A 13,791-nucleotide genomic window follows, 5' to 3' on the forward strand; every position below is an offset into this window, starting at 1 on the left:
CTGGGTTCAAGTCTCAGCTCTGCCTCCTCCTTCCTGGTCCTGAGACCTTGGCCAAGTTACATTTTCCTCTGAATTTCAGTTTTCTCTTATGAAATGGGAGTGCTAAATCTTCATGGAGTTGTCCCAGGGATTCAAGAAGACAGTAGTGTGTTGATAGCTTTGTGCCCATGGTTGTGATCCTGTGATGACATGAGACCCAGGGAAGCCAGACAGAGCTGGTGTGGCCTTGGGCTGGTCATTGTGCTGCTGTGTGGCTAAGCGGAGGCTGTCCAGAGTGCATTCTGCCTGTCACAGGGTGACAGTGCTTGTGTTCCCCCTTCCCTCCCTTGTCATCCTGCCCTCTTGTATGCTGAGTGATCTCTACTGTGTGTAGGAGTGTCTGAACCAGACAGACCTGAGAGATGGTCTGTTCGGCCACAGTCCTCTTATGGATGGGCTGTCTGAGGTCTAGAGAGGAGAAGGTCCCCCAGGACCCTCCCATGGCTTATCCCCTGGACCTGGCTCCTTGTGCTGGGTTGAGTTGTCTCACAGTGCCCTCTGCTGCCAGACCCCCGCCTTGCCAGCTTATCCCTGGAGGTCCCACAGGGAAGAGCCACAGGCCTAGGTCCACCCTTTTCCTGGGAGCCAGAGAAGCTCCAAGGGTATCTGTGTCTGGGCCCAGGATACTGCCATTGAATTCCACCCCAGCCCAAGATCACAGGTCCTCCTTTAACAGTGAAGAGACAGAGGCTGTAGCCCCTCCCTGGCCATGCTTCCTTCTCCCCTCCTGCGGGGACTGGCGTGGGCAGAGGCCGTTGGGCTGAGGATGCCAGCCCTTCCGCACTAAGCTTCCCACCGAGGCCAGAGGTCAGACAGGAGGGCCCCTAAGTTCCTTTCTAGCTCCAGGATGTGATAACACCTTCCAGCCTCCTATTTAAAAAAAAAATTAAAGAAGAATTATTTCTGACATCTAAACAAGTAGGTATAGAGTGTTTAGCCCCAGTGTTTCCACAAGGTTCCATGGGGTCTAGTGGATGGTCTGGGTCAGAGAGAGCAGCCAGGCATGGCCCGGTGGCCCCAGAAATCAGGTCAGGATGGGTGGGGGAAACCAGGGAGGCCCTGCTCACAGGAGAGCCCTCAATCGTGGGTGGGCTCTGGAGCCAGACCTGGAATTCTCTGCCATGGGCCAGCTTGGAGGGCCCAGGCAAGTTACTGAACTGCTCTGGGCCTCAGTTTCCCCGGCTGTAAACTGGGGGAAGTGACAGCAAATAGCTCTTAGAACCATTGAGAAGATAAAATTAGGTGAAGTATGATACAGCACCTCAGCACAATGCCTGGCACGTAGTAAGTAACGACCAGCCTGGCTGACAGGTATTGGGCACCTCCAGGACAGGCACTGTGCGGAGCGCTTCACGTGTATTGATTAATCCTCCTAACAGCCCTGTGCGGTAGGTCCGCCGATTGTCCTCATTTTACAAGGAAAGTAACCGAGGCACAGAGAGGGCCTGTAATTTGGCTGAGGTCAGTTAGCTAGTAGGTGACTGAGCTAGGATTTAAATCCAGGCAGTTGAGAAACTAACTCTTAACTGTGACTATTATTATGGTTATAATTATAATACAAATTATAATTATAATTCCAAGAGGTGGTGAGCTCCTAGTCCCTACAGGTGGTGGGGTAGGGGCTGGGCGGGCCCCAGGGATTTCTGTCTGGAGTGAAGGGAGGGCTGGGTGGCCTGGGTTCGCCTCCATTCACCTTTCAGGCGGGAGGGCCCCGTAGCGGAGCACGGCAGTGGGGAGCAGGTGGGAAGCAGAGCCCCTTTACGTGCTGGCCCTGGGCAGCCCTCACTGTAGTTCCTAGAGAGAGGAGACGTGAGAGCCAGTCTGGGGCTGGAAACCAGAACCCTGACTTTCTGTCTCAATTTCTTCTCTTTCCTTGCTGTCTGGGTGTCACTGGCCACTTTGGGGGCCGACTTCCAGGGCCAGAGCTCCCCGGCCCCTCTGTCAGGCTGATTGGTGTGGGGGGGGCCAGGCTGATTGTGGGGCCAGTCCCTGGAGAAGATCACCCCCTCCCCAGCAGTGGGAGGAAGAGCCCATTTCCCAGCAGTGCAGAGACTAGGGGTGGCGGGCCGGGCGGGAGTGGTCCCCAGGCCCATTGTGTGGGGCCGATAAAGTGCGGAAGCTGAGGTTAGAATGGGAGGAAGCCCAGTGCTTGCGGCCCTTTCCCACGGGTGGGGGCTTTAGGCACTGCCCAGCCAGGCCAGCGCGACTGCGGCCTGTGTGTGTCACGGGGTGACAGCGACAGTGTTCCCTGGGCAGTGAACGCTGGCGGCCCCTGGTCACTGAGGACGCCCTGTGTGCCAAATTGGGCCTGGGGGGCCCAGACTTTCTCCTGATGAATCTCCAAACAGCGGGTGGGTGGCGGTCACCACGCCTCTGCTGGAGCTAAAGAAGCCAAAGTTGAGAGGCTCAGAAACGTCTCCAAAGCTGGTGGAGGCAGGATCTCTACCCAGGCCTGACTGCAGACTGGAGATCCGGGATCCCACACCACAGATGGGCGTGTGCCTGTGTGTGCACGTACACACACGTGTTTACAACCTTGGTGGGGCAGCGTTCTCAGGAAGGAGGCGGCATTTCCCCCGAGTCTTTCATTGGAAACATTCAAAATGTGCCCTGTGCTTGTATTTGAGTAGCAGCATCCTCTGGTGGAGAAACACAGGCCTTGAATTCAGACAACCTAGATTCCAGCTGCCACCTAAATGCTGGGTACCCTTGGGCAGGTGACTTGACTTCTCTGAGCCTCTGTTTACTTTATGGACTTACTCTGAAGATTAATGAGATAGTAGCTGGATGACTCCCATTCCAAGGTCTGGCCTATAGGAAGAGCTCCATGAGTGAAGCTATAATTCATCCATCCATCCATCCATCTGTCCATCCGTGGGTGGGTGCAAAACTGAGGCTAGTAGCTCCCCCTGCTGGCTCTATCTGGATTAAGGCCACTTTTCTTTCCAGAATTGAGAACAGTATTTTAAGGTTTATCCCACCATTTTTATTTTACAAATGAGGAAACTGAGGCTCAGGGTGGTAGCTCCTGAGGGTCAGAGCTGAGATTCACACCTTACGAGCTTCCGTCTTGTCTTGGGACGTAGTGTCCAAGCCCAGCCTACCCTTAGCTCTAGCTCCTCCAGCATCTCAGAGCATTTCCTGTGCTCCCGCTCCAGAATGGCACTGTGGGGGCCCTGGTTTCCCCTGGAGGAGGGTGGATGCGCACAGACAGGGCAAGGTAAACAGAGGGTGGCCCCAGTAGAGATGGTGGGAGTCTGGAGTGGTCTGGAGGAAAGGAGTGGCAGACTGGGGGGACGTAGAGACTGGGCAGGAGAGGAGGGGGCATTCCAGGAAGGGGGCACAGCACAGGCAAAGGCAGGGAGATGGGGGTGCAGGGTGGAGTCTGTAGGCTGCAGTGGAGCCCTAAGGAATAAAGCTGTAGGCCTTGGATCAAGCAGCGAGGCGTTCAAGACACATCTTTCCCAACCTGCTTCCCCTCTTTCCTGATTCATTCACTCAAGGATTTCTTGAGCTCCTAATGTGTACCAGGCCTAGTGAAGGTGACCTAGACAGAGGTCAAGGCAGACAGAGGCCTTGCTCTTGGGAACTCAAAGTCCAGTAGAGGAGACAGATGGAACAAGCATGTTGGGTGTAGTGGGTGCCTCAAAGTGGGCAAAGAGGGGACAACTTTGGTCCAGGGGTCAGGGAGGGCTTCCCAGGTGAGGAGGCATTTAAGCAGCTTACCCGAGGTCTAGGTCTTTCCCGGGGCTGTGTCCTAGGAGGTAAGACAAGTGGGAGGGTCACAAAAGCATCCATGGAAGAAATAGCACGTGCAAAGGCCTGAGGTGATGGGGTCAGGGCCGTGAAGCTATTCCTTTTGGTTGGAGGGCAGTTCGAAGAGGTTGCTGGAGCAGAAGTCAGGCTGGAGAGATAACTGAAGGAGTTGCAACTGATGTTGAAATGGAGCTTGCTGCCCAGATCCTACGATGGTAGACCCTGTACGTCGTGTTACGGAATTTGGACATTATCCCAAGCACACAAGGGAGCCATGGAAAGCTTTAAGGCAAAAGAGGTGCTCTCAGGCCTGTGTAATAATTCACTTAACACACTGCTGACCAATATCAGGTCTTTTTAAAACCTCAGAGTCCTGAATTGGTTAGTCATTATGATCTCAATTTTGAAATTAAGCAATAGAGGCTCAAAGAAGGGCAGCGATTGGCTAAGTCACACAGCAGGACCTTGGCTGAAGCCCTGCTCTCTGGCCTGCCCTACTGCCATTACTGCTGCGTCCGTGGCTTCCCCCGCCAGCCGCAGGGCAGGCTGATCTCAGTAGTGGGGTCTCCCTCCATCCCCTGTTCTTTAAGGGGTAAGAACATGGGGGTGGGCAGGGCAGGTTTGCAGGAGCTGTTGGATCCCTGAGCCTCTTGGATACCCAGACTGCAACGTGTCTGTCTTTTCTCTGCAGATGAGCGGGCCTGACACAGTTGGGGACGATGACGAAGCCTCTCGGAAGAGAAAGAGCAAAAACTTGTACGTTGGAAAGATCCATGGTCCTCACGCTAATGATTGGGGGGGTCCCTGCACCCCTCTTCTTCCTCCACCCTTTGGCTTATTTTCCTTCCAGGAGTAGAGGTGGGGAGAAGGGGCTGCCCCTAGTCCTGCCCCAGACAGATGCCCATGAACAATGGGATCTGGGAACTTAGCGGTGGCCCCAGGGTGAGGTCACCAGGATCCTGAGCACCCAACACTGCCCTTAGTGTCCATGCAGAGTGAGGCAAGGTGCTGATTTAGTATCTGGAAGCGACAGGGAGCCAAGCAGAAGCAGCCAACCAGCCAGGTTGCCCTGGCCCTGACCAGCCTCTAAGCCAAGCAGTGGCCGAGTGACCACAACAACTGTTTTTCTCCCTCTGAGAAAGGGTTGAACAGACAGATCACGGAGTTCCCCTTTCTCCTCTTGAGCTCTGGAATGTTAACAGTCTTCAGCATTGCCAGGAGGGGGCGCTGCGAGCTCAGACCTTTCTGGCTCCGCTCAGGGCCATTTACACTTTCAGTTTGGAGGTTGGTTAGGGGTGCCCATTAACAGGGTGTGAGGGGCTTCTCCTCAGGTCTCCCTGTACCTGGGTCCTGGAGACTGCGGGCAGAGACAGGGAGGAGGCAGTGGGGCACATGGTGGCCGCAGAGGGAAACCCCCTCCCTTTCAGGTCCTGCAGTGCCCAACTGGGCCTGGGGGAGTACAGGAGCTCTTCCCAGATGCCTCCTGGAACCTTCTTCCCTGACCTCGACCTTGGCTGGGGTCCACTCGGCTAGAAACTCCTTCTCCCCAGCTTCCCCTGCCCTCTCCAGTTTCCTGCAGCAGCAGCTGTGGCTTCTCTCACCCTGCAGCCAAGAACACACTTTCTAGGGAAGGTGAAACACGCAAACAAGAACAATGCTTTGCACCAACCATCCGGTCCAGGCAGCACCAGAGCTGCTATGAGTGGTGCTCCCAAGGATGGAGCAGTGAGGACAGCGGAGGACGGGCATCCAGGGTGCTGGAGCTGCCCTGGGCCACCAACTCTAGCCTTCTTTCAAAGTGGGTGCTGCCTTTTGAATGCTCGAAGCTCACATTCTTAAAAGCTTAGTCGAGGACTCTTAGAATCTGGGATAGTAATAAAAATTATCTTTATTGTGTTAGGCAGGCGTCTATATGCATGGCTATATTATCTAATTTAACCTTTACCGTAATTATTATTTTACGTTTCTTTTTTTCTTACTTACCCTACTTTATAAATGAATAAACTGAGGCAGAAAGATGTTAAGTTACTTGTCCATACTTTACAGCATGTAAGCGGTAGAGTTGAGAGCTGAAACCTGGCATGCTAGCTCTAAAATATATATATATACACACATACACATATAAATAGACATACATACATACAGTTTTTTTCAGAGCCTGTTACTTTTAAGTTCGGTGCAAAGCGCTCTGAAGGAGGTACACAACACCCCTGCTAAACAGCCTTTGAGCCCCTAGTGACAGGAGTCCATTTCCCAGAGGCCATTCATTCCATCTTTTCATGGCTCTGATTGGAGGAACTAGCTTCCTCTTGTGGGTCCCTGTTCTGCTCTCTGGGGACACATGGGGCCCCTCTGACTTCTGTCATTTTTTCTGGGGTTGCCTATATGGCAGTCAGGGACTTCCAAGGACTCCTGCAGCTGTGTGACTGCCCAGCTGTGCATCTGGGAGGAGAAGGTTGGCTAGGCAGGAGTTTCAGCCTCCTCCAGCCGCAGAGAAACACAGTGGTCTCTGAGCCAGCAAGGGACCCAGGTGGATGGAGGCAGCCTGCAGGTTGGACCTCAGGCCAGCCCCTCTCCCTCGCCTGGACCTCTGTGTCCTCACCTGGCCAGGGAGCGGGAGCAGGAGCAGGAGCAGTGGCTCCGAGACAGAGCACTGTGCGCAGGAAGCCCTGCTTGCTCATTCCTAGCCACCCCAGGGCTCTCTGAGGATCTCCGTCCTCACTCAGATGGCTGCCAGTCCCTGGACTCCTTGGCTTTATCTTGTTGGCTTGGAATCTCTTAGATCAAGGTCCCCATCCCTAAGCAGCTGCCCCAGACCCTCAGGACACCCGTGGAAAAGCCTGAGTGCTTTTGCCCCAGGCACTGTGCTAAAGCTTTATGTGCATATTCTCCTTGCCTGGAAACAGTCCCAGCAGATGGTAGATACTATTATCATCCCTGTTTAACAGATGAGAAAACTTCAGAGAGGTTAGGCAGGCAGTTGGTGACTGCTGGAGCTGGGATTTGAACCCGTTACTGTCTTACTGCAGACTCTCATCTCATAACCTCCACCCATACCACCTTCCTTAATTACACAGGGTGTCCTGTAGGTCTTAAGTGCCCTTTGAAGCTTGAATAACTTCAGAAGTGTGCTGCAAACTTATAAAATACATTTGAAAGTTGAATTATTTAAATTTCTTTCACACTTATTTAGCTTTGTGGTTTTGGTAACATTTTTAATTTTACACATTTAATTTTTGGTTCAGTCAGCATCTTTCATCTTTAAATCAGATAAGAGATCAAAATTAAAACAAAAAATTTATTATTCAAAAATCATAAGACTAAGTGTGCGTGAAAAAAATTAATTCATTTCAAATGATGTTTTTGAAAGTTTATAGGACTCATACTTTTGAAATTATTCAAGCTTAAAACTACTGAGACTTTGTCAGACATCCTGCCTATTCATGGATGGATGTATCCAAAGCCAATGACTGAGGCTGAGTGGTCTGCTGGCAGGAACTGTTCTCTGGGAGTTGCTCAGCGTAGGGGTCTAGGGACAAGGGGAGGGGGACACAAACATGAGCCTGAGACACTTAACCCCCTTCTTGCCGGCAGCTTGCCCAGCGCTGAAATCTGCCTGGGGGTGTGGCAAGGCTAAAAATGGTTTTTGGCTAAAAATAGCCAGTCCTGCCACCCTGGTGGGCAGAGCCTCCCCTCCCTCCCACCTTCCCTCCCAGCAATTTGCTGACTTGTTTTCTCCTCCTTCCCAGGGCGCTGCCATGGTAACAGGGAGGCCAGTCACAAATAATGGGTCTGGCTTCCTGCCTGGGCGGGCCCCAGAGGCCGCCCCTTACAGACACATGCCCCTTTCACGGGCTCCCTCTCAGGGTTGGCCAGGAGAGAGATATATTTTTTCCCTGCTCCCGTCCTGGTCCCTCCCATTTCCTGGCTCCTCCTGTCTGAGTCCCAGCCCGGCCTGTGCTTCAGAGTCCAGTCATCCGGCTGGGATCGCAGCGAGCGCTAGGCTGCAGCCTGCACCATTGCTGCCCGCTGCCCAGGACGCGGGGTGGGGGACAGGAGCCCGGGGGTGCTCCCAGCAGGCCATCTCAGGCTCCAAGGTGGGGGGCCCTACAGAGATGCTCCGAGGCATGTACCTCACGCGCAACGGGAACCTCCAGAGGCGGCACACCATGAAGGAGTAGGTGCCCCTCGCCCCAGCCCTCGCCCTCCCCACCCTGAATGTGCAGCGGCGAGTGTGCCAGACTGACCGACCCCCTTCTCTGCTTCTGCCCCCAGAGCCAAGGACATGAAGAACAAGCTAGGTATCTTCAGGCGGCGGAACGAATCCCCTGGGGCCCAGCCAGCGGGCAAGGCAGACAAAGTGATGAAGTCATTCAAGTAGGTCCTCTCTGGCACCCTTGGGCCCCCTCAGGCACTCACTGGTTCCCGGGGGAGCAGGGCTGGCGGTGGGGTTCAGAGAGAATGCTGTTGGCTTGATCCAGCTCTGGGGCAATGGGGGCTCTTGTGGAGGGGGCCTGGTTCCTGGATCAGCAACCCTCATGGGGAGCCTCGGCCGTGGGAAGGATGGTTAGGGAGGGGCAGAGGTGGGGGTAGAAGTAATGCCGGCCCTGAGAAAGAGGGTGGGCTTCCTCCTGGGCTCAGCTGCTTCCTGGGCCAAGGGCAGCTTACAGAGGTCACCCAGCACCAGGGGCAGCTTCTGGCCGCACTTCCGCAAGCCTCCTGGTGCCCTCACTGTGCCGCTTGCCTCGCCCCTCAGGCCCACCTCAGAGGAGGCACTCAAGTGGGGCGAGTCCTTGGAGAAGCTGCTGCTCCACAAATGTAAGTGGGGGCCGGCAGGCCTGTCCCCTCCCTGGGTTCTCTCTCCCCTCTCCTTCCCTCTCCTCCCAGGCCTGGTCCTGGAGAGGCCGCCTTTCCCTCTTTCCTGGGCTCACTTAGGTGTCCCTACTTTTGGGAAAGGCCGAGGCCCTTGGTCTGGCCTTGGAGCTGGCTTCTGCCAGACCTTCCCTGTCCAAGGGAGCTGGCGCTGCCTGCCAGAGGCCGCTGGGACCTGTGTGCTCAGACCCATATTCCCAGAATAACAATAAACACTTCTATGTACTGAGGGCTTACACTGGACCAAATGTGCCTGCCTTCTCATGGGCAGGAACCCATCTGATCCTCACAAGGTTCCAGGAGACGAGGCTGATTATCCCCATTTGACAGATGAGGAAACTGAGGCACAGATGAGGAGAGACCTGGCCAAGGCCCACAAAGTGGCAATGGCAGGGATGAGACAATACTCCAGGGTTCTTGGCTCTCAGAAACTGGTCAGCTTGCTAAGCCCCCATCATCTACATCTGAAAGGCCCCAGGAGGGTAAGCTGGGGGGCCTGAGGGTAGGAGACGCTGGTTTGGCCTCTCACCCGAGGGTCTGGACTTCTCCTCACAGATGGGTTAGCGGTATTCCAGGCTTTTCTTCGCACCGAGTTTAGTGAAGAGAACCTGGAATTCTGGCTGGCATGCGAGGACTTCAAGAAGGTCAAGTCACAGTCCAAGATGGCATCCAAGGCCAAGAAGATCTTCGCTGAGTACATTGCGATCCAGGCCTGCAAGGAGGTAAGGCCTTGGGCTGGGTCCCTGGGCCTCCGTACCTGTGCTCAGTGGTCTCTCAGTGATTGGGGTACCTGGAAGTTTCAAGGAGGAGCTCAGGAAGGGGAGAGGCCAGAGTGACTCTTAGGGACCTTGTGTTCAGAGCAAAAAGGAAGCAGGGTTGGAACCCAGGAAGAACAGAATCCTGGTTGGTAAAAATGGTCACTGAGTGCTGCTGGATGCTAGGCATATGCCCTCCATGACAACATGTAAAATAGGTTTTAATATTATCTTAATTTTAAAAATGAGGAGACAGTCTCAGAGCATAGCGTCTATTGAGTGCTTCCTGTGGGTTAGACATACCTATTTCATAAGGATGATCTTGCTTAATTTTCACAACTCTCTGAGGAGCGTGCTATTATTCTAGCCTATGGATAAGACAGCTGAGGCTCAGAGCACTCAAGTGATTTGCTTAAGGTCACACACCTAGATGTGGCACTGCTGGGATTTGAACTCGGGCCGCCTGACCCTAGAGGTTTTCAGGCCCTACAGTAAGTGACTAGGCCAGGGCTTGATTCCGCTAAGCTGTGGGCCTCTGAACCCCAGCGGTAGAGCAGAGGGGCTTGGAGGTGAGAAGCTGGATAGGTCCTGTCCCGGCCCCCGGGCCCCCAGGGGCAGCTTCTGGCAGGCAGCCCTGACCATGTCACCCTCTGGCTGCACAGGTCAACCTGGACTCGTACACCCGGGAGCACACCAAGGACAACATGCAGAGTGTCACGCGGGGCTGCTTTGATCTGGCGCAGAAGCGCATCTTTGGGCTCATGGAGAAGGACTCGTACCCGCGCTTCCTCCGCTCTGACCTCTACCTGGACCTCATTAACCAGAAGAAGATGAGTCCCCCGCTTTAGGGGCCTTGGGGTGAGAGCTCAGCATTCACACCAGGCGGGCTGGGCCCCTCCCCACCTGCCTCCCTACCCCTGCGACAGAGGGGGCAAGCAAGTCCCCGGAGGCTGCGTCCGGCCAGACAGACGGACATTTGGATGAGAGGCCTGGACCAAGAGAGGCCCAGGCCACTGGAGGAGTAGAGGGACTGGCCCCACTGGGTCCCCACTGCCCTGGTACGAGGGGGCTTGCGGGCCCTGGCAGGTCAGGGGCCCTGGCAGAGCCAGATCCGGGGCTGCTGCTCCCTGCTGCAGAGACCTCGCAATGACCAAGTTCCTTAAAGAACCGGCTGATGGGGCGGGGGTCCCAGGTCTGGGCCCTGGGGCTCTCCAGAGGGGCTGCCGGGGCTCGCGGCTCAGATCCCCGCCTTGAGTTTTATTTATTTAAACAGTAGTTGGATGCTTGGCGCATCGTCCTGTAATAGGAAACCTTTGCCTCATCAGTTTTCCTAATTTACAAGTGCAATATTTTAACCAACGCCTTGTGAAAAGCCACCTTGCAGAGAAGGTGGACACTATTTTGCAGTTTCAGGGGATTCGCTGGTCCCGAGCCTCAGTGGCAGGCAGCTGGTCCTGCTGGACTGATGAGGCCCGGCGGGGCGCGGTCTGCAGCCTGACCTCGTGCCCAAATCCAGCACCCCTGAGTTCGGGGTCCCTTGGGGGCTCCAGGAAAGCATGGCATCCTCAGACCACACAGCGGCCGAGTTCTGGAGCAAATAAAAGGCCTGTGTTATTTTTTGTTCTTGACCATTTCTGTGTGTTCCTGGTTTTGAGGCTTCCCAGGGTGTCTGGGGCTGGGCCAGTTGGTAGGTGGGCTGTCAGTCCAGCTTCTGCCATCACCTGCCTCCGTCCCGGCGCTGCATACTCGATATGCTGGTGCTGCTCTCTGACCATCTCTTCCTCCATGCCAGGCGCTCTGCCCAGCTCATTCCACTCACCATCTCATCTTCTCCGCAAGCCTCATCATTTCACAGATGAGGTGAGTGAGGCCAGGCAGGTAAGGTGACTTGTCCAAGGTCACACAGCCAGCAAATGGCAGAGACAGGGTTCAGTTAAAGCCCACCCGGCTGCAAAGCCCACACCCTGGATCACCATCCTCTTCCAGCTGCTGGATGGCGTCCTCGCTTGGCTGCTAACTGGCTATGTGACCTTCAGCAAGTTCCTTCACTTCTCTGTCCTGTCACACCCTGAGGGTCTAGTGGAACTTTCAGGAGGCACGGGGATGATTGGCAGAGGTAGATGGGGCCAGAATCTCAGGCAGGGTGGCAGTTGCAGACGGACAGACTCATGGAGGCCCTTAGGACAGAAAGAAGAGCTGAGGAGATGACGGGTTGGGGGTGGGTGGCTAGGGTTCCCAGAGAGTCCCTCTGTGGCCAACAGGAGATGCAAATTTAGGAAAGGCCTGATTTGAAGCCACAGTTAAGAGGAGGCTTTGGACCACTTGCTTAGAGGGGTAGAAGGGAGCCTGGCCAAGCTGGTGCAAAAGCTGTCCCTGATACCCACATGTACCACCTGCCAGGGTATAGGGGTAGGGACCAGGGTGTGGCCTGGGCTGGGGACTGGCTCAGCTGGGCTGACTTAGTTGAAACCAGACAGAACTGGTGTAGGAGGGTCTGGGCCCCATCTCCTCAGATCATGTTCCCTGCCTGGGGTCATGGGTTCAGGTCTGCCCACTGGGGATTGGCGATGCACAGGATACAGCGCTGTGCAGCCATGCTCCTCCCTACCTCCCCTTGCCGGTCTCCCTGGGCAAAGCCTCCCCCAGTTTCCCCCCTGCACAGGGAGAGCATCAGAAACGGTGGTCTCTTGGGGCCAGGCATACGACAGGTGTTTAAAACATGTTATAGCCTTTTCCCCCTAGCACTGGAGGGTGAGCTAGGAGTGGGGCTGGGTCTTCTAGTCACCAGGGGTCTGGCACTGGACCTGGCCAGTGAGCCCTGTTTGGCTTTGTAGATGGTGAAGGGCTTTCTCACAACAGATCTGCCAGTGTCTCAGTGACTCTGGAAGAATTGAGGACAGAGATATGCTCCTTGTTCAGAGCAAGGGAACCTCTCAGGCTTCGTCCAAACCTGAGACTTGAGGACCCAACAGCTAAGAAAATCAAGGCACAGAGAGGACTGCAATGCCACTCCTGTTCCCCCCAAAATGATGTCAGCAGAGCTGACATCAGTGCCCAGGGCTTCCAAGTCCCAGCCTGGCTTGGCTTCTCTGTGGCATCATCTGCTTGGAGGAGACACTCAGCCCAGAGGAGACTCACCTTCCCCTTTCTTCAGATTCTAGGGATTCAGCCTTGGGCCAGGCCCTCCACCTTCCCATTCCCAAGTTGCCATGGAAACCAAAGTCCAGGAGAACCAAGTCAGGCAGATGGAATTCCCATTTCGGAAGGCCCCACTGCCTGGTTTCCATTACTCATGCCCTGGACCGTTGGCCTCCCAGCCTCTTTGGCTTTGCCTAGCAGCTGGAGAGCCACCTGGAAAGGCGCCTAGATTTGCCTGCCCTACCGGGGCCTGGACTCCTGGGGGGGCCTTAGGCACAGCCCTCACTGCCTCAGGCCGCAGTTCCCTTACCTGTATGGTGTCAGGACTGTTTCCCACTTTTTCTCTCACATGGGAGGGAGGAGCAGTCCCCTTGGTTCCATCCGGCAATCCCTGCTGGTCATTGTGGGAACTGGGAGCTGTGAGGTCATCATGTCCAGCTCCCTCCCCATCTCACAGATGGGAAGACTGAGGTGGAGGGAGGGAAGCAACACTGCACAGAGGTACAAGGCCCAGGATTCAGCCCTGGTTCCACCACTTACTGCTAGCTGCAAATCTTTGAAAAAAAAAAAAGCTGCATAAACTCCCTTTGCCTCAGTTTTCTCATCTATAAACTGTGCATACTGGCATCTACCCCAGAGTTGCAATGACTCAGTGAGGTCATTGCGGCAAGTTTAGCCCAGTTTTAGCCCTGCTGCAGGGATGTGCTTCTTCAACACGAACTGCTGTCAGCCATATCATTGTCAGGGTCACGGGGAGGTGGCAAGGCTCTTTCTCTACCCTGATTAGTGTGGACAGGAAGCCTTTGGTCTCAGACCCCAGCTTCCTGTCCTTCCAGGAATGGTTTTGCTAAAGGACAAAGCCAGCCTGTTCCAGGGAGTAAGTCAGAAACATTCTGTCCCTGCACTGCTGCCCAGGCTTGGCCTGGCTGTGAGCAGTTGGGGTCAGCTGGCAAATAGGGTGTGAAGGGTGGAAAGGGCAGAGGGCACAGTAGTGCCACTTGGTTGGATGCCAGTGGGAGGGGATCAGGACTGGCCTGCCTGCGCTAACTTCAGCCAACTAGCTGTGGGCCAGTCAAGTTCCTTAGGCTCTTGTCTTCTTCACCTGGCTGGGCACAGTTAGGGCCTCTCAGGCTCTCCAGCCCGGAAAAGACCATCTGGTTATGACTGCTGCCTGGTGCCTGGGTCCCTTCTTGGGTTTCTGCTTGCACCCCTCCTGTGACAGGGAGCTCAT

General features: G+C 55.0%; 1 protein-coding gene across 12 annotated transcripts in view; it reads left to right on the top strand.

Annotated features, from left to right (window-relative positions):
• RGS3 (regulator of G protein signaling 3) overlaps positions 1-11,050 on the top strand; it is a 135,090-nt gene extending 124,040 nt beyond the window's left edge. For 10 of the 12 annotated variants that reach the window (XM_045518258.2, XM_010957213.3, XM_074362032.1 and 7 more), the window contains 5 exons: positions 4,487-4,551; positions 8,071-8,172; positions 8,552-8,613; positions 9,223-9,389; positions 10,085-11,050. In XM_045518258.2, coding sequence (XP_045374214.1) covers positions 4,487-4,551; positions 8,071-8,172; positions 8,552-8,613; positions 9,223-9,389; positions 10,085-10,270 — 582 coding nt within the window. In that variant the 3' untranslated portion in view covers positions 10,271-11,050. Of the gene's footprint in view, positions 1-4,486; positions 4,552-7,895; positions 7,973-8,070; positions 8,173-8,551; positions 8,614-9,222; positions 9,390-10,084 lie in introns of those variants that run through there. The other 2 variants (XM_045518266.2, XR_006725582.2) reach the window with 2 other exon arrangements.
• The last annotated feature ends 2,741 nt before the right edge of the window (positions 11,051-13,791 follow it).

Source organism: Camelus bactrianus, chromosome 4 (genome assembly GCF_048773025.1).
Source record: "Camelus bactrianus isolate YW-2024 breed Bactrian camel chromosome 4, ASM4877302v1, whole genome shotgun sequence".
Lineage (NCBI taxonomy): Eukaryota > Metazoa > Chordata > Mammalia > Artiodactyla > Camelidae > Camelus > Camelus bactrianus.